General features: G+C 43.7%; 1 protein-coding gene across 1 annotated transcript in view; it reads right to left on the reverse strand.

Annotated features, from left to right (window-relative positions):
* afg2a (AFG2 AAA ATPase homolog A) overlaps positions 1-18,931 on the reverse strand; it is a 118,438-nt gene that overhangs the window by 19,260 nt on the left and 80,247 nt on the right. Inside the window, exon 16 of the mRNA XM_069669883.1 lies at positions 3,578-3,742. Within this exon, the coding sequence (XP_069525984.1) occupies positions 3,578-3,742 (165 nt within the window). The remainder of the gene's footprint in view (positions 1-3,577; positions 3,743-18,931) is intronic.

Raw genomic sequence — 18,931 nt, forward strand, 5'->3', positions numbered from 1 at the left:
CATATATAGTATATACTGTATATATGTGTTTATTAAAGTAACACAGTTTGGCGCCATTGTTTGGTATTATCATCTGCAGTAAAACGAGCACTCAAGATGCAAAATTGGGAGTGGCCAAATATAATCAGAAATTCTGTTTAGCAGATTTTGTAGAGATTACATTTTAATGTTAGTGATGTTTTCTTCTTTGTGTGTATTATTGAAAGGCATAAGTGGGTTATACATATTATATATAACAATTAATCTCCCTTGTTATGCTTTTGGATATACTGTTAATAATTTTGTTGTTAAGGCTCAAGATTTGTTGGTAGGTTAATTGTTTTCAGTTTTTTATTTTTTCCTAAATAGAATCCAAATATGTATTTTTGCTAACGCGGGTGGAAATCAGATTTAAAGTTCAATACAAAATGTGATTAAAAGCTAAATTTAAAACAGTATTTCCTTTCCAAACGCCTTTTTCCTTTCTAGTCAGAGGAAGTCAGCTGCTGATTTGTCTGATTCCATTTCACTTTCTATTTCTAGAAATAAACATTACAAGAATCTCATTGACTATAAACTCAGTGATCTAGATCTTCCTACAGGAAGATAAACACAGATTTTATTTGATTTTTGGAGCCGGCTGACGCTTGAAAAAGTGATCCGTCACTTAAATCTGGGTATTTTTTCAGCAAAAATTGATGAAAATGAAAGTGTTTAACCTTGTAAACATCTCCATGTGATGTTTTTCATGTGTTAGAAGACATATCAGGGACAACATCAGCATCATCTCCATGGCTGGGCCTGTCTGCTTTTAAACTGCAGTGTACCAAGGACAGGCTGAACAACACGTTTTCAGATTGGCAGGTTTGAGACGTCACAAACCTAAGGAGCCAATCCCCTTAATGGACGGGGTGACGCTATGCATATCATCACGTGTAACCTATGGCAACCACTTTGGCGATGCCTGAGCCAGCTGTAACTGTCAATTATTACATTTCAAGCTAGCTAAGTTTCAACAAGCTGCCACTAAACGATGGCACAGACGTGTTTTGTTTTCTCGAATGAGCGGGCGGTTGGAAATTTGCATAGACTATTCAGATTCAGGGGGCGAGGGCGAAGGAGAAGATGCTTCAGGAGGATTTTAACAAGGTAATTAAACGTATTTTGCAGAAAACATATCAGGCACAATTTATTATTTCAAGCAGAGCATTTCATGACTGGAGCTGGTCTTTAAATGAGGAAAATAAAAAGTCTTATGCCTTGACGTTAAAACTTCCTGTCTGCAGGGCAAGTGTCAGAACAGCCAGTTAAGATCTGACCAATCAAGCATCAGTCTGTGTTTGGACGTTGACTTGTTTATTTACTTGTTGATTTGCTGCATTTGTCCCTCGGTGCCCTTTCCTTGTAAACACGGCATTATCTCTGGTTCTGTGTCGCTCTGTTATCTGTATCCTGTTTTCTCTCAAACTTCCCCTCAGTGATCACGGGAGTTTAAAGTTTCATCTAATCTAATTTGATCTATAGCGTTGGTATGTAAAATATAATACGCACACAGATGAGGCCCGGCTTTTTTTCCACCTATCAACTCTTATCAGCTCGACTGTGGCATTTCTTTGAATTTTTGTGGGGTTCCGAGAACTCGGTGGCAAGTGACTGCAAACCTCCATTCCACAGATGAGACACTACACCAGAAACCCCGATGTCAAACACAACACCTGATAGCGAGGGATTGGTTTCTTATTGCATACCTCCACCAGGTGTACGCCTGCTTTAGGCTGCTTTTTTTTTTGGGTGGGGGCTGCAGAGTCAGGAATCAGGGAGAGAGCGTGTACTTTCAGGATATGAAGAGGCCCTATAGGAAACCTCAGACTGCCCTCGAGAGGATCATTATGTCAGAAGAAACACCTCAACACCTCCCTGTCCTGATCAGACTAGATTTTAAACCTGATAAACACTTCAGTTTCTGGGCTCGCTGCAAGAAAGGTTGAAGGGAATCAACATCTGAAACCCTGGTATCAAAGAATCAGTAATTCTCTGTCAGATTAAATATTTGTGATTAAACCAGTTTGGCTTTAACTCTGCTGGATCATGTGTTCATGCACACAGACCCCTTCACTTAAAGTAGGAAGTTAAAACAATAGTTTGAACATGAAATCACTCACCTCTCTTATGATGTCAGGCAGTGACATGAAAGAATCACAGACTCTTCTGTACACAGCAGCTCTCACACAACATGTCACGCAGGAAGCATGACCGGGACAACAATGAAATCTGTGTTTCCACAGCCCTGCACGCTAGAATCATTTAAAAACGGCTGTTTTCCGAGCAGGCCAGCATGACATTTCTATCATGTCCATGAGCCATGACGGGATAAACATGATTTGTCTGACAAGAACAAGAGATGGAGAACCTACACAGAAAACTCTTTAAAACATACCAAACCTAGTGCTGGTAAATGTGTTCATTTCACCAAGAGGTGATGAATTCTTTTAAAACTGTGTCCTCTTTCTTACAGTTTCTTGCTTGTTTGTGTCCTTGGAAGACGGCAGCAGATTCTCTGACTGAGACAATGTGAATCACGCGGCAGACGAATGCAGAGAGACAAATCTGTCACACAAAGGAGTGTTTGTACGATAACTCCCAGTCTGCTGTGAGATCACGAGGGAGCTCTGTGAAACAGTACAGACACGACACAGACATCATGGAAAAGCATGAAACATCAGGCAATGCGAGCCAAAGTCATAAGCTCTTACTTGGAGGTCAAGCAGTAATAAAAAGGTGAAGGTATAAGGCTTGTGAATGCAGGGTTCCCAGTTTAAATCTTTTGGCCTTGCTCTGGGTTATCTAACTTGATGCCTGGTAAGACTTAAGAGGTGATGAAGACATGAAACACGGCTGATCGATTGCACGGTTGTCAAACTGACATCCTTAAATCTTGTGAGAGAAAACTAGATGTCTTAATATTTCAGCAATTGGACCACGAGTGCACAAGCTTACGTACACTTTACGAGTTAAATGCCGATGGTTTGTGAGCTTGATGGTAATCGTGTCGAGCAAAAAACAGACTTTATCTTAAATTGAACTCACCAAAAAACAGTCTTTAAGTACAACAAAATGCTGAATGAGACATTGTTCAGGTCGCTTTGTTAGCAGCTTTTCAATGAGGGAGCCACACCCTAAACGAACCATGCTTCATTGTCCGTTTTACCCTAGGTGAGAACAAAATTTAAAATGTTGTATTGAAGAAGACTTGAAAGCAGGGATTAAGACATTAAATCATTAGGAAAATGTTTACTCATTCTCTCGTAGACTAATAAAATGTCTATTTGCAAACAGTGAAGTAAGGCCCTGCAAGCCATGGGTACTAGTTTGTTGGTTTGTGGGGCCTGATTTGAATAAAATGTTAAGAAATCTTTTTCTTTTCCCCGTGCAAAATAAAGTGTTGACTCTCAACGCTGCACATGATGACCTAAAAGCCAGAGCAGTGAGTGGAAACTGAGTGATGAATGACGATCTTACTTTCTCAACAGCATCATCGGTGCTCCTTTTCTCTAGAAGTAGCACTCATAACAAATGAATCAGAGAGACTGTAACTCACCTCTGCTCCAGAATACTTGTTGGTTCGAGTCACCAGGTCATCAAGAGACACATTTTGGGCCACCGGCATGTTGCGGAACTGAATAGAGAATATTTCATGTCGAGTTGGAACATCTGGAAGAGGCACGTAGACGATTCGGTCGAGGCGACCTGGACGCATCAGAGCCTGTGGGAACGGAAAAGAGACAGTCAGCCTCTGGTTTACCATCATATTTCACAAACTGTCACACACAGTCTCTTCAGTTACATCAATACTGAGCGTAGTGAAAGATTATTTTCACTGAAGTCTTTTATTCAAACTTCTTCCAGCACGTCTTTTCTGTCCGATCACAGAGATATGAGCAGGATGCTATGACTCTGACCTTTAACCTCTGTGACAGCAACCAAAGCTTCCTCTACTCCTGCATTGGTTGTACGCCTCTTTAAACAAGACCATGAACCAAATGCCTAAAATGCAAACTGTGAAATGAAGGTTTTCCACTTCTAGCAGTCAGCGTGGAGACAATGTTGACGTTATCCGAGAAACCCTCCACTTCCTACAGATCACATCTCCGTGACCCCAAAACAGTCCTTGAGTACCCAAAGCCGCCGCTGTCTCGCTTGTCAGACGTCATTAAGTGGCAGGCGCCTCTTACACACAGACAGGCAGACGGACAGACAAATATGCCCTGTCTCCATTCACTCTCAGCCAGGCCATGACAAGCTGTGGTATGGTTTGGTATTGTTTGGTTGGAGTTGTGTATCCATTTGACCAGCCAGCATGCCGAAGAACAGCCAAAGTCACAAATAACCAAATAACCAAATCTCGGCAGTGGATTGAAGTATCAACAAAAAAAACCCAAACGTCAACTGGAACTGACAGTTTCATTGTTGGTCTTCTCCCATGACTCCCGTGAATGAGGCCTGGATGTAAAGACAGTGGAGCCCCTGGCTTTGGGCCAGACAGGCCACAGCAGGGCTAAACCCCGGCAAGCGGAGACGAGGCAGGAGACACATACAGACGCAAGCCATGCAAGAGGTCACGTCAGGAGCGATCAGTGAAGGTTGGGGGGAGTCCACCGGCAGCCTTTGAGCTCTTGTTTACATAGACATCTCACTGCTATTCCTGGTTCTGTGCAAGTACCCAGTATCTCCCCATGCCTGATGGCCTCTGTATACAGAGACTATGCACATTTGTAGTACCGGTTTCTCAATGGGTAAAGCAAGACAATCTGTAGGGGTTAAGAGTTTCAGTAAAAGCAGCAAGCACCCGAGTGATGCTAAAGTTTTTTATCAAGGAAAAAGTTGCTGCTACTTACATTTCAGTTGCAGTTTTCTCTATTTTCAACCTTTGCAAACTGACTTTCTTTGTGATTTGCTCAGATGAAATAACCTGTTTAAAGATGTCACCTTTAACTCTCTGGTATGCTCATGGTTTCATGACATTTCACAGACTAAATGCTGAAATAATTAGTCTGAAAAATAATTCACACTTTATAGCAATAATGGAAAGAACTAATGAAATGACACAAAAGAGATTCCAACATCAAGTATGAACTTTAGACTCAAATCTGAAGCCAGCATGAACAAGAACTCCTTGAAGTGAATAATGGAAATGTCCACAAAAGTATGAAGACTTACAATCAAAAGCTCCAGAAGAGCTACTGAACAGACCTGAAGTGATATTGTTTTGTCACCTGCTGTTTGAGAATAAGTTGCAGCACTGCACTACGACAGAAACCATCAAAGAGTTTTATGGTTTGCTTTATTTCCCCTCAGGATAACGAATTCCCGTATACTGGGGCGATGGACAGTTTTCCTGCCTTTTATCTGTTGCTTTTCTGTGTTCCTGTGGATGTGTATGGAACATGAGAGGATGGAAACTGGAGACAAACATTAGTAGCTACCCTTAGGTAACCACAACAGAGCCACGGCCTACAAAGGAGCAATGGATCATGAGAGGAAATGTTCTTGTTTTTCAGGCCTCTGGATCCTTCCACGCGCTCGAGGAGAGGGTCTGGCTTTGGGTGACGAACCATCGGCATAAAACAGAGTGAGAGAAATAACGTCACTGGGATTCAAAGCGGGCAGAGGGTTTCTGCTGGGGGGACCTGCTGGGATATGGATGGATAGCAGGTTTGAGGGCAGCATCATAAAATTAAAGTCACAAGGGCTTGAGTCTGCGGAAACTTGATAAGATGCGTCTGGCAAAACAACTATAAAATAACACGTGAGAGTTAGTTTGATGTCATGGTTTTTCCTTCGGGTTGGTAGACATGGTAGGTCTGTGTGTGTGCAGGAGGGGAGGCGGGTGCAGTGGGGATTGCAGGCTGTAGTTGTTTGTCGCAGCAGGTCGAGCCAGTTGCGGCGGTGCGTATTGCACTATTCAGAGGACGTGCCAGGGACACTTCCTGAGTTGCTCTCCCTGAAAGTATCTACCGGCTGCATGCCAACACAAACCTGTTGACCCCCGGCTGAGTAACTCACAGACACCGACACTCCCATGCACACAGACAAACAAACGCACACACACAAGCATGCGTAATTCCGGTAAATGATATTAGGCTCGGCCTTTTTTTTTTTAAGTTGGGATCAATCTTGTAGTGCGATAGACGCCACCTACTACTTTATCAGCTGTTCATTCTCTCTGCACACATAATGGAGAAGTGCCCATGGCTTTTAGGCGCTCAGGCTCCAGTGGTTCCAAGGAGCTCCAAACAGCAGAGCCGACCCTCAGCTTTGAGACTGCTAAACTCATCTGACTGCCCTGGAGGGAAAGAAACCCCCCCCTTTCCTCTCAGCAAGAGCAGGGGGCCCATCCATCACTTAACAAGATACACTTCCTGTTCTCAAGGATCCGGGGGAGGGGGTAGGAGAGGAGAGAGGTGGGGAAGAGGGGGAGAAGAAGGAATAGGTAAAGGGGGGAACCCCGAGAGACAAATACTTGGCTTGGCATGTTGGGCAAGCGTTGACGGGCTCTTTTCGTATCGGCATCATTTCACCTGAAGTCTTGGCTCGACTAGCAGAAGGCAAGACAAGGAGGGAGGGAAGGAGGAAGGAGAGAAGGGGACAAAACAGCCAGACCAAGGGACCCAGACACGCCACTTGAGGGGACTAGAAGAGCAAAACCCAGCAAACAAACAGAGAAGTGGCGTGGGAGACAGAGAAACCACCATCGGCATGTGTTCCTCTAACACAACTCTGCATGACGGATAGCATCCACCTTGTTGCACCACTGACATGATAGGCATCATTACACATGAGCCATTAGCAATTAGAAATGCCCCTAGGTTAGAAATACCAACTAGCTTTAAGTCAACATCGAAGCATTTATACAACATTAAATCTGCGCGAGTGCGTTCTCTAGACTACCCTGAAGAGCAAAACCGAGCGCACTGCGATGGTGAGAACGTTTTGAAAAACAAATGGGGCCTACATCGGATCAGTCAAGCTGATCAAAACACACAAAGAGAGAAAACAGAGAGACAGGGGAGAGGAAAAAACCCTCATCCGCTCTCCCTCTGCGCCAAGTTTCACTGCCGATAACAACAGTAATCATTCCAGGCATTGCAATCCTCCTCAAGAAGTGATTACCCTCTAATGACAGACGACTTCCTATCTGCGAAGGCCGGTACCTCTCCCTAACCAGTGGGGAATGCTGAGAATCTCCTCCTTGCAGCGTTGTTGCTGAGCACATTCTTGGCCAGCTTCAATCTGACCTGCTCTGAGATACGTCTACAAACTGTTTACAAACGGACGCCCCCGCAATTCAGGTGTCTTATTCTTAGATGGAAGCTCAGACACGCTGCGGCTCAAGCGAGATCAGATCTGCTTTGTTGCTCACGCTGCATTCAGGCCAAATAAAGAAATGAAAGAGAACACTGGTTCTGTGATAATAAACATGATGACTAAGTTCTTCCCTGCACATCTGGGGAAATATACCTCCTCTTTAGAAGCTCATTTTGTTGCTTCTTTTTCCAGCTTGCAGGATGATAGCAGGCTGTCTGGCTGAATAAGTGACTTGCCTGAGGAGACATCAGTTGACTTTGTTCCCTGCCTGAAGGCATTTGCCGTATGTGGTTTCCTAACCTGTCAGTCTGCAATCCTCGGAGGCCTGCGTGAGTCATTCTGACTCGGAGATGGGCCACCCTGGATTTATGCAGAACACACACCAAACAAAAAATGTAAAGAGCGTGATGGGAACCAAAAGCTCACAGAAAGGTCAGAGAGGTCTTCTTCTGGAGTTCAGGTTTGGGAAAATAAATACAGAGCATTGACTTAATACCAGGAAAAAGTTGACGGCATAAGGTTGTGCTTTTTACTTCAACCTCAAACATAGTCTACTTTTTCATCAATTAGTGGAATCAGCTGCAAAATGTTGGGATGTGTCAGTCACTGGACGACAAGGTTGTGTCTTGATGGATTTCCAATCCCCTTTAGGAAGCTCAATTTCAAAGACAAAAGGTGTGATGAGAATCTTCACTTCATTTCAGGTCTGTTTTCATTGGTGAAAATCCTTCTGAATCTTATGTACATGTATCCGTGTCAAGATTGCACAACGTCTACGTCACTTTTGTACATCTGCTATGTTTGGATATTCCATACAATGGGTTTGCTGTTGTCTTGCTGCCACACAAAACGAAACAGATTCGGATCATGCCTGGGTGTGTGGCATGTGTCAATGAAGCAGAACAAGGTGCAACTACGAAATCATTGCAATGATTGGTATAATATGCATGTGTTTTTACATCTGATTCATACTTATTGAGCTTCTGGTGTGTGCAAACATCCCTGAGCTTCATTTCATCCCTCTGCTGCATGTCTACGTACAAAACACACCTCTTTTCAGTTCTTTTAAATCCTGCACATTGCAGCTGAAGCAGCTTCACACTATCAAACCAAAGAGTTCTGCACACCACATCTTTCTGAAAAGATGACATAATTTTGGACGAGGCCACGCTGTGTTCAGACGGACACAGGACCTGCTTTATGTCAGGCCCGATTTTCATGTGGGAGAGGATCAGAGGAGGAACAGAGTGGGGTGAAAGAGAGAGTAAATCAGAGGCGGAGGGGAGGGGACGGCAGAGGGGAGAGAGAGAGAGGGATGAAAATGACATGGGGAGAGAGCGAGTGAGGAGCAGAGAGAGAGAGAGAGATCAGCAGAGTTGGCAACCAGTCAAAAACATGAGAGGCTTTCACTCTGGATTTTGCCCTTGAGTCAAACTTGCATCCGGCAGGCGGGGCCACCGTGTCCAAGAACCAAATAACTCCGGTGCAGTTAACCCCCTACTGTCCCACATTCTCTGCACAGCCAGGAGGAAGTCAAGATTTGTAGTTTCAAAATGAGGCATAAACCACTGGAACAGGTGATATTTTCTTTCTAATGTTGGTGTTGTAGAGCAGCCCACTTTGGGAGGGGGGAGTATAATACAGTGCACAAGAATTGCACAAGCTTGGATTTCTCCTAAAACAGTGCGTTTACCCTTCAGTGGCATGCATTTACACACTGTCATATTTAGCATGTGTGGCCCCAGCAGGAGTCACATACAGGAAGGTGTGTTTGCACATGTTAGTGTATGCATGTTGTTGTTGTTGTGCAAAGGGTCATTACTGAACGACATGTCACACCCCTTTCCCTTTTATGGCTTGTGTGCGTTTGAGGGTCACAATCATATGGAGACCAGGTGAAGAGGCTGAGATGAGGGGAGGCGTTGGGGGGGGGGGAAGTGGCAGCAGCTGTGTTGCTCTCCTTTTTGGGTCTGAGGTGGAGGGTGAGGTGGGTAGGGAGGGGAGGGGGGGGCACACACACCCCTACAGCTGCCCTGGGGGGCGCAATAAAGTCCCTGAATCTGTCAAAACAGCCCTGACTGGCTGCCCCTCACACCTCCACGAAAATAAAAATGGCTACTGCCAACGAAGCAGCCTTATTTTGATAGGACGAGGTGGACAGAGCGTGTGTATGTGTGGAAAGGGTCGCCCACCAGGAGAAAAAAAAAGAGGTGAAGAAAAGCAGAGGAAATTAGGCCGAGGCCATGTTGAAATGTCGACTCATTGGAGCCCAAAATAAAAAAGCAGTAAAGCGGCTGCCATAAAATACATGTATGTTTGCTTTACAAAGAGGCGTTTCCTGTGAGCTGTCCACAGTTCGCAGTTTAATTCTACGGGGCCTTGCGTTCGGTGTAAACTCGCCAGGTCTGGTTTCCATAATCCGCCCCACAGCCTGTGGGCAACCTCCAAACCTCCAAACTTCCTGGTCCAGTGGCGCACTCCGACAAAGCTCCAGAAACAAATGGTGATCACATTTTGTCCTAATGTTGTTACTTTGATTAGATTTTTTTGATTATTTGTATTTTTCTAGAATGTATGTGTTTGCACGCACACGTTCGTTTGTAGATTGATGTGAGTTGAGGATGAAAAAGGGACGCTGAATAACCTATGAAGAATACTAGAAGCTACTGGCTACCATTTGATAATGACAAAGCTCTGCTAGACTTCCTCCACTAATGCAGATCTCTGTTCATAGAGTTAAATAATACTGTCTAGATTTAGCCTCTTTTACTCTGCATGGGAAGAATTTTCCTGCATACAACCAAAGCTAGCTCAAACATAATTGGTCAATATTACTTGGACAATAAACAGCAACCAAAATGTTCCAACACTAACAATCTTTTAACTTCCTTACAGAGTCTGCATTCAAATTCAGAATCTGTTTATAGAGGTAAACAAGAAACCTCAAAGATGAATGATAGCTCAAAGTCGGACCAAAGTTAAGCAATAACTAAAAACCTCACATTGCATTATAATGCGATATTTGCTGATTAATTCTGTTGGTCGACTAACTGTTGCAGCTCCAGTTGAAATTGGTGTAGATGTGAAAGATTTTTTAATTAACAAGGAAAACATTCTCTGGTCATGTTGTGGCCGACTGGATAATAAATGTTGTCTGCTTCAATAAGCGATCGTCACCACTCTGCCACAGAGAGGTTACATTCTTGGCTGTGCACGGTGACATCCTGACTACACCCCCTACCATGACACATGCATGTAAAGATTCATATGTGTATGCACAGTCTCTGTTGACAGGCCTTAGTAACACACACACACATACACACCCACCCACCCACACAAAAAGAGCCCCTACTTCCCCCCAGACACAGACTGCAGGTGCCAGGCCCACCTCGGGGTTCCTGCCGGGCTCTCGTTAGGCCTGGTGCCATTCAGGCGGCTCCTAACACGCAACCCTGAGTGCTTTGTGTTTCTCCGACAGCCCTTGTCGTCCTCTTCGTGTAGTGGGGGAGAAAAAAAGAAAGGAAAGAGGAGGACTTCAGGGATTATTGCTTTGAAGAATTTGACAGAGCCACAAGCCTGAGATTCACCTCACACTTATGCTAATTGTAAAGGACTAAACCAGAGTGTTTGCATATTTATGCCCATTTGCTACAAATCACATATTCACAACATGCCGTCCACTTACCAAGGCTTCTACCAGTATCTATTTAGTTATTCAGCATGTGATCTTGTGGGTCTAAAACTTGTTTGAAATAAGACGACACATCCCAACAAAGCATGTCTACATACATGACATTCACCTGTTTTTGCTTTGCTAAAAAACACCTGTAAATAAGTTCTACTGGCGCCAAAGTCTGTACAGACAATTTGTTTTGTCCTCTAAATACATAAAGTAACTTCTTCTAACTGAGTGCAGACATAATTTTTGTTCAAAATACCATGAAAGAAAAAGGTTGAGGCCCAAAATGGAAAACGATCATCTCGAAAGGGTCACACCTGCCAATACCATATTAGAGGTATCTTTTTAATGCTGCTCCCATCCCATGTGTTGTTCAGAGGAAGAGAATCTGTATTCGGTTGTGCAAAACGGTGGTAGATTTTCATGTAAATAAATGTCTGTTAAGTCACTATCTATCGACGAATGAGGTAACACAATGGTGATTGAGCCGATGGCCCACTGATGAAAGCCTTTGCATTTGCAGTATTACAGACTGGGTGTTTAATGTCAAAATCACAAGTGGCGCCCAGTTAGTGACGCGTTTTCCATCAGCCAGCAGTGGTTGGTCTGCCAGAGAGGGTAGGCGGAGCTAAGCGGCTTCTTTTCCGCTCTCTGCAAGTGTTGCGAGTAAACAGTAATCTACTATGACTGAACAAACAAAGAAAAGATGGATGACTACAGATACAACTTCAAAAATAAGTGAAAATCCAAAGAAAAAGAAACAAATTTGACGCTCAGATGAAGCAAACAGTCTGAAAAGGAAAGCGACCGTCAGCCAGGAAAATCAAGACTTACAACCAGAGCCAACCGTGGACGTCACACATGCAGCACTGTCTGGATGTCTGGAAGTGTGCTCCTGCAATTACCGTTTATCACCATAGATGCCACTAAAGAGAACGAAACTGAGATCTACATGATAACAACTTAATTAATGTAAGTTTAAAGATCAGAGTTTAAGTGCAGATGATGACAGCATGACGGACGCAAAATAATCTTATCACAAAATCAACACCAGCTTTACCATCACCATTATCACTACCTTCCTTTTCTGTGGAAGTCGTCATCATCATCATCATCACGAGGCCCTGCTCCATGTCAGTGGAGGCCACAAGTAACCTGTTTGCAACCCCCTCCAGTGCGTATACACAAAGGCTTCATAGTGGGGAATTTGAGTAACACACACACTAACAAAAACACAAACACGCGCACGCACACACACACAGACTTGAATGCTCACATATGCTGCCACTCACAGATACTTACCAAAGAGACAAACATAAACAGGCACATTGCTGAGTGACAGAGGCGACTTGGCCGGATCAGTTTCCACTTCCGTGAAATCTAAACATTAGCTTGTTTACCCTCATCCTGAGCTGAAACCGGCCCGCGGTGAGACGGGCCGGGTGTCTCTACGTGTAGGAGTGTGTGTTGTCCAGAGACGGAAAAGAGGGGACAATACGCCAAGCTGGAGTAAGACAGTACAGATGTGCTCTGACCCTTATCTGACTAACACTTCCATTACGATGTCAACAATTATTAGTTCAAGTCATCTGGGGATTCTTTTTTATATTATATCATAATTCCTTCAATATTTGCTTTTTGGGCCCTTTAATTTGCAAACTACTAAACTTTTTAAGAGAGTAAACAGAGGTCACGTACACACATTGACAGAGGTGTGTCAGGGGAATAAAACCTGACATACAATCCAATGAAGAACAAAGAACTAAGCAATCCAAAGTACCGCCTCTTTCCCCAAACTCACCTCTCACAGCAAAGCAAAAGTCTGGACAAACTCTGACGACTCATGTTAGAGCTACTGAGTCCTTACACTCATGTAACATAATACAATAAAATGGACAAAGTAGTAGCACTCTTCAACAAATCTTAAATGTTAAAAAGGATTAAGCTGTGAAAAGGATCTAAAAGCTAATTAAGCAACTAGCAAAGGTATGATATTGTACAGTAGTTATTAACCTTCTTTAGTATTGATATCTCGCTACATAAAAATCCTGAAAGACATATAAGGTTGTTGATTGAAGCGTAATATTTCCCCACTAATGGATCAGACTGAAGACATTTGCTGTTAGCCAACCATCGCTGTCATGCTCTGAGCCATCTAATTTAAGTGTTAGCTACTTCACAGTACCTTTTAAAAACAAATGCTAACATCAGCAGCAGATAGAAGCTAGATGTTAACATTAACATGGGCGTCTTTGGCTGGTGAACACCACAAAATCTGCTTGGTTGTTGCAAATGAACTGGGCTTATACTTCCTGAGCCGTGACACCAGTGAGGAGGTTAGCAACAGCAGGTAAAGGCTTATAATCGCAAGACAATTTCAGTTTGTCATTTGTGCCATATTTATCTTTTACGTAAAGTAATCGTCAGTGGATCACCATGAAGGGACGAGATATGGTTGGTTAGAAAACTGTGAAGCCTCTGTTTGTACCCCTTGATATTCAGAGTGTAAGTTCAATGAGCTTCAGTCACTTGCACTCAAATATGTACACAATGTTTACATGAAGCCTGAGTGTGGCTCTGATATGAAATTCCATGAGTGTTTCGTGATGTGTAGGACCTCTTGTGTTCTCTGTAAAAAAAACATGGAGGAAAAGGAATTCTGATTAATACCTGTACTGAGAGACATTTGTTAAAGCATGTGTGGAAGGTTTTTCATAATTCTGTCAGCACCACAAAAACAATGTGACATGTTTTATAAGCTGTCTTTCATAATCTATCATTCTTAAGGGATCGTTAATGTTTTCTTGCGCTAATTTCCTCTACATTTTGGCTTTTTATGGACACCTGATAACTTGCGTTTGTAATTAATACACATTCTTGTATATTTTTGCAAAGTTTAAATGTGTTTGTTTATTAAAAGTATTCACGTTAGCTGAAGTTTTCTCGGATCCACAGTGACCTAACTGTACAATCCCCCCCCAAAAAAGTAAACACAGATTCAGCCTCCAGAAACTCTGAATACAGTTCAAGTGTGTTTGCTTTTCCTGTCATCCCGCTCTGCACACAAACAATAAGAGCTGCTCGCTGAATGTAATCTGCAACATCAGAGCAATTAGCCACCTACTACAGGAGATAACAAGACAGAGAAGAGAGGGAGGGAGGGAGGGAGGGAGGAAGAGGGTGAAAAAAAAAATCCCCCACCCAGCATGTGAGAACCTGTGTCAGATTTCGCCACAGACAAGGTCACCCTCTCTTGGTCTCGCCTCAATGCCCTGGCTTGGTAACCGGATCCGGCGCAGGACGACGACAAACCTGTTTTTGTCACAGAAGAGGTGCCCACTTGGTTTACATGCCCATTGTGTTTACACACCTTCACATTTTTATTTTTCATTCACTGTAGGCTTTAAATTTACCTGTGAATGGATTCTAGGAGTTGTGTGTAACTATGCCCAGCTGTGATCACCCCCTCAAACACACACACACGTGCACACATACACCAAAAAAATTACAAAAGTTTGTCCCAATTCCAGAGACAAAGCATCATCATCGGTGTTGTGCTGCACAGCCAAGTTAACACTTGGTATGTTTGTAATTGTGCTGCCTATGAAACTGCACAGTAATCCCTTCCAGCTGCCTCCCTCACTCACCCATCCACCCTCCTCTTCCTCCTCCTCCTCTCTCCCCTTTCAGAGAAACTGTAGCTGCAGCTCTGAGTATGTTTTCCATGGGCCCTGGTGGATTCATCCTGTTGACAGCGCCAAGCCTTTTATGCATCGAAAACACAGTATTCCCTTTCAGGTGGAGAGACGATGGAAGGGAGAAGGGGAGCTGGGTTGTGGGAGGTGGTGGTGGTGGTGGGGGGAGCCAAGGACGGTCCCCGCAACAGACTTCAAACTTCAAAATCTTGGTCCTCATCTCTTCACAAAAAAGAGAGTGAGAGACAGACAGTGAGAAGGGAGGGGAAGAGGGATCAAGAGAAGAAGAAGGGGAGGAGGAGAGGAGGAAGAAAAAAAAAACAACGGCACAAAGGAGTGCGTAATTAAGACAGGAAATGGGAGAAGAGAGGAGGGCTCTGGGGGCTTTCAGAAAGAGGCTGGCCGGGGTCGCTTTTCCAGAGAGCGGAGGAGTGGGGCCGATACCCGAGCTGTCTGAATGGAAATCAGATAATCTGTTAACACAAGGCATGGCCCAGATCCTGCCTGCAGACTGACATGGATAGGCCAGTTCCTGTTCCAATCCGCTGCGGTGGCACAAAGTGTTGCCAAGGTAACCAGCTGTTCCAGCCAAACTTTGCCTCTCTCCCCGAGCCGGCGGCAAAAACGACAGGTGGGGCTGCGAGGCGGGTAGGAGCACTACTGAGGCGGTTGTGAGAACACAAAGCTAGCTCAACGCTGGGACGACACAGGGGTGGGAACCTAACACCAGCCGGCACGCAAACAAAATGCTGCTGCACTGTGGAGGTGACCAATCAGAGGGTCTTCTCCTTCAACTGGCTCTTACAGTAAACGTTAACGGACATGTCTTTTCTGGACAGGTGAAACAGGGAGGTTTCCTGCATGTGGGAATATTTGTTTTATTATTTCTTAGCCAAAGTTAGGGCTGCATCTCATCTCCAGATTCTATATAGAAATGTAGAATCTGTAGGTAGGGACGTAGATTTTAGGGACGGCAAGTGTTCTGGTTTCAATTTGTAGTATGCTTGTAGTCCAATGAGTATTGACCAATCATGTATCAGCAGGCTGCGGCGTATGCAGGTTAAACAGTCCGTGTGGAGAGCAAAAGCAGGCAGACTGTGATGTGCCATAATGACATCCATCAGCGGCTATCTGACGATGATTTAGCTTCTTATTAACCTCTATAAACAAACATCTGCAGCAAGTTCAGCTAACAATCTGTTTCAGATCAAAAATTCTACTTGAGATAAATTCCCTGCTGCTGTGTGATGAAAGCCGTTCAGATTTCCCAACTTCCTCGAAATGATCGATCCGACCTCTGTTCAACAAACGGGCATTTTAAAAGTTTTCTTCTCCTCTTGAGGACAGACCTGACAAAGCTTCATTTTTACTTTTTACTAATGTGCATCATGATAGTGAAATTTCGGCAAAGGTGAGACACGTTAATTAAAGTAAATCACAAGAAAAACGGTTTGTTTTTCTGTAAACAATGCAGCACGTGGAATAGGAAGTCGTTAACGCTGGCTGCATGCCAGGCATGTTCACCGCTGTCCCCAGAGGCTGTATCGTTGTCAGACTAAAGCCGATGGGATCCGAGATTGGGGCTGCAACTAACAATTATTTTAGTGATTGACTAACGTGCAGATTTTTATGATTAATCCATTAATTTTTAGTCTACAAAATGTGCATCAAAGAGACGTCTTCAAGTCGTCAAGTTTTCCAGCTGTTAAAACTCAAGACTTTCTGAATTACAAATGACAAAGAGCAGCAAATCCGTCAGTTAAAATTTTGGACCCAGCAAATGTTTGACATTTCACCAAATCGATTCCTCGATTATGAAAAGATTTGGCGATTCATTTTCATTCGATTGATTAATCGGTTAATCATAGCAGAAATGAATAAAATTTTACTCACAGCACGATTTTAAGAGTCTACACACGTCTTTGCAACAACTGTCCAACAACAACAACATTTCTTTTTTTAATGTCATTTTTCACAGTTGTATGTGTCCCACAAATTAAAATAAGAATCTATCCAGCTCTAATCTGTGTGTATTTATATTATTTTGTAATTTGGCTGAACTGCAGCTTTCACTAGCGTTTCAGTATTGCTGCCAACACTGACTTAATAAGTGGATCCCATACATGCCAATACATGACTGGTCCACATAAATACAGTATATGCATTATTAAAATTTATTGTTTCTGCCACCAGTAACATTTATTCAGTCACGGCATGCGTCCAACTCTGCTTCCAGTGCCACAGCAGAACTTGGCCCTGATGTTACGTTACATAAAAATGATTCCAATTAATAACACATGAGAAGCACAAGTATACAGACTGTAGGTAGGGAAAGGGGATCACTGGCATTGGTTATGCACTCAGTATCAGTGAATACTTTGAATGGCGGTGCTGGAATCTGTTAGAGAAAGTTGAATCTGTGCATTCCTATATTTGACCACTCAAACCAGTGGGCCTCCTGCCTCGCGACATGATAAACTGCTGACCTGATCGATGCAGGCGGGTACTAACTAGCCACATTATCACATCTGGCTAAGTGATCATATTTTCAGCAAGTCTTCTGTGATCTAACTCACACACGTTCTACATTTACACAGCCTGAAACAGTAAAAACAGCTCCCTCGGCCAAACCAAACAGTCTCCCTTTTCCACACTTCCACAAATAGTAGATTTTACAACTTTATACTCATTTACATTTTTGTGTGCTTTGTCACCGTATCATTTGCTGCTGCTTTGAGCCCAAACCGACTGATCTACCTGACAGTGGTGTTGGTCCCAGTGAGGTGTTAGGATCAAACTCTCCCTGCAGCACCATAAAAGTGTTATTTACAATGGCCTGAACAACTTTATAGATTCCCCTGGAGGTGAACAGGAGGCCAGGGCTCTAAATCAAGGCTGGTTAAAGGTAGCTATTTCAACCTTTTTTCAATTTAAACTGCGTTCATATTTTAAAAGTGGCGACTTAACAACAACAGGAACAAATCTCCGGCAATAAAGCCCCACCGCTTGACCCACTTCATTCTTTCCCAGCCTGCTCTTTTATTATCAAATATCTGAGCAGGAGGAGTTGGGGGGGAAAAATAAAAATGGGAAAAAAAACACCTCCTACAGGACCTCCACCTCTGCTCCCACTTCAAGAGCAAGGCGGTGCGACATGCAGCGGCGTACCGCAGCTCAAACTTCCCCTTCCTCTTGAGGGGAAGCCATTTTATTGTGTTCCACTGAGATAATTGCCAATCCTTTAAATGAAAGGGTTTTCTCAGTGCTCTGGTAATTACTAGATACGCAGCAAGGGTCTGGTGAAGGAGGGGGGAGGCAGAGGGGGGAAAAAAAGAGAAGAAAACATGACAGGCAGGTATTAAAATTCAATGGGTGGGGCAGGAAGGAAGTCGAGAGAGGGATGTGTTGAAACAGAGTGAATGAGGGAGGGCTGGAGGGAGGGAGGGAGGCATGCTGTGCTGCTGTAGCCTCCATTTGGGGTTGAGGAAGGACATGTTTATGGTCTGAGGGTTGGGCCTTTTTTTTTTTTGATCCGGTAGAGCAATCCTGTGCCAAGTGCCAAAGACACATCTGCTCCTGGGCAATCCTTTGCCGTGGTGAGGTGATTTATGTGGTGATCACTGACCTCTTTTCCTAAATCACTCGCTCTTTTTTTAGGAACTTCCCATCAGATTCGGAGCAGCTGAGCAGAGTTGAATAATTCCTTCAGACAGCGAAAATTACACACTGCGCTTCCTACTCCGTGAGTTGAGGAATGTCTCTCAGTGATGATGGAGAGATTGAAAACCAAAGCAAACTGTAAATGCACACGCAGTTATACACCTCAAAGGCTCGTGGATCCACTGGCAGGGTTTCACAGCACAGCGATGTGAATCACCTCAGGTAAACACGCACAGGCCGAGGGAATAATTGTGGGGTGCAGTTGTTAAGTTTACACACTTATTAACTAGTGCTGTTTCACTGTTTGTTGAAAAAAGGAGAGCAAACCCACAGTTTTTATGTAGACATGGCAGCGGAGAGTCACAACAAACAAATATCGCACTGCAAGCTAAAAAAAGCAACTGGCATCTCACAGGTGTTGAATGAGTGCATCCGTTAGCGTGTTTTTTCCTGTGAAGGGAAGTTTTCTGATGTGATGTGCTGCATATTTGGAAATTGTAGTGTGAAGGAGGTTTTCCATGTAGCAAGGAAACCGTGTAGGTGTGGAATGTTC

The sequence above is a fragment of the Semicossyphus pulcher genome, unplaced genomic scaffold (assembly GCF_022749685.1).
Source record: "Semicossyphus pulcher isolate SPU_LCO1_2020_fin unplaced genomic scaffold, fSemPul1.0.p SCAF_2, whole genome shotgun sequence".
In the NCBI taxonomy this organism is placed as follows: domain Eukaryota; kingdom Metazoa; phylum Chordata; class Actinopteri; order Labriformes; family Labridae; genus Semicossyphus; species Semicossyphus pulcher.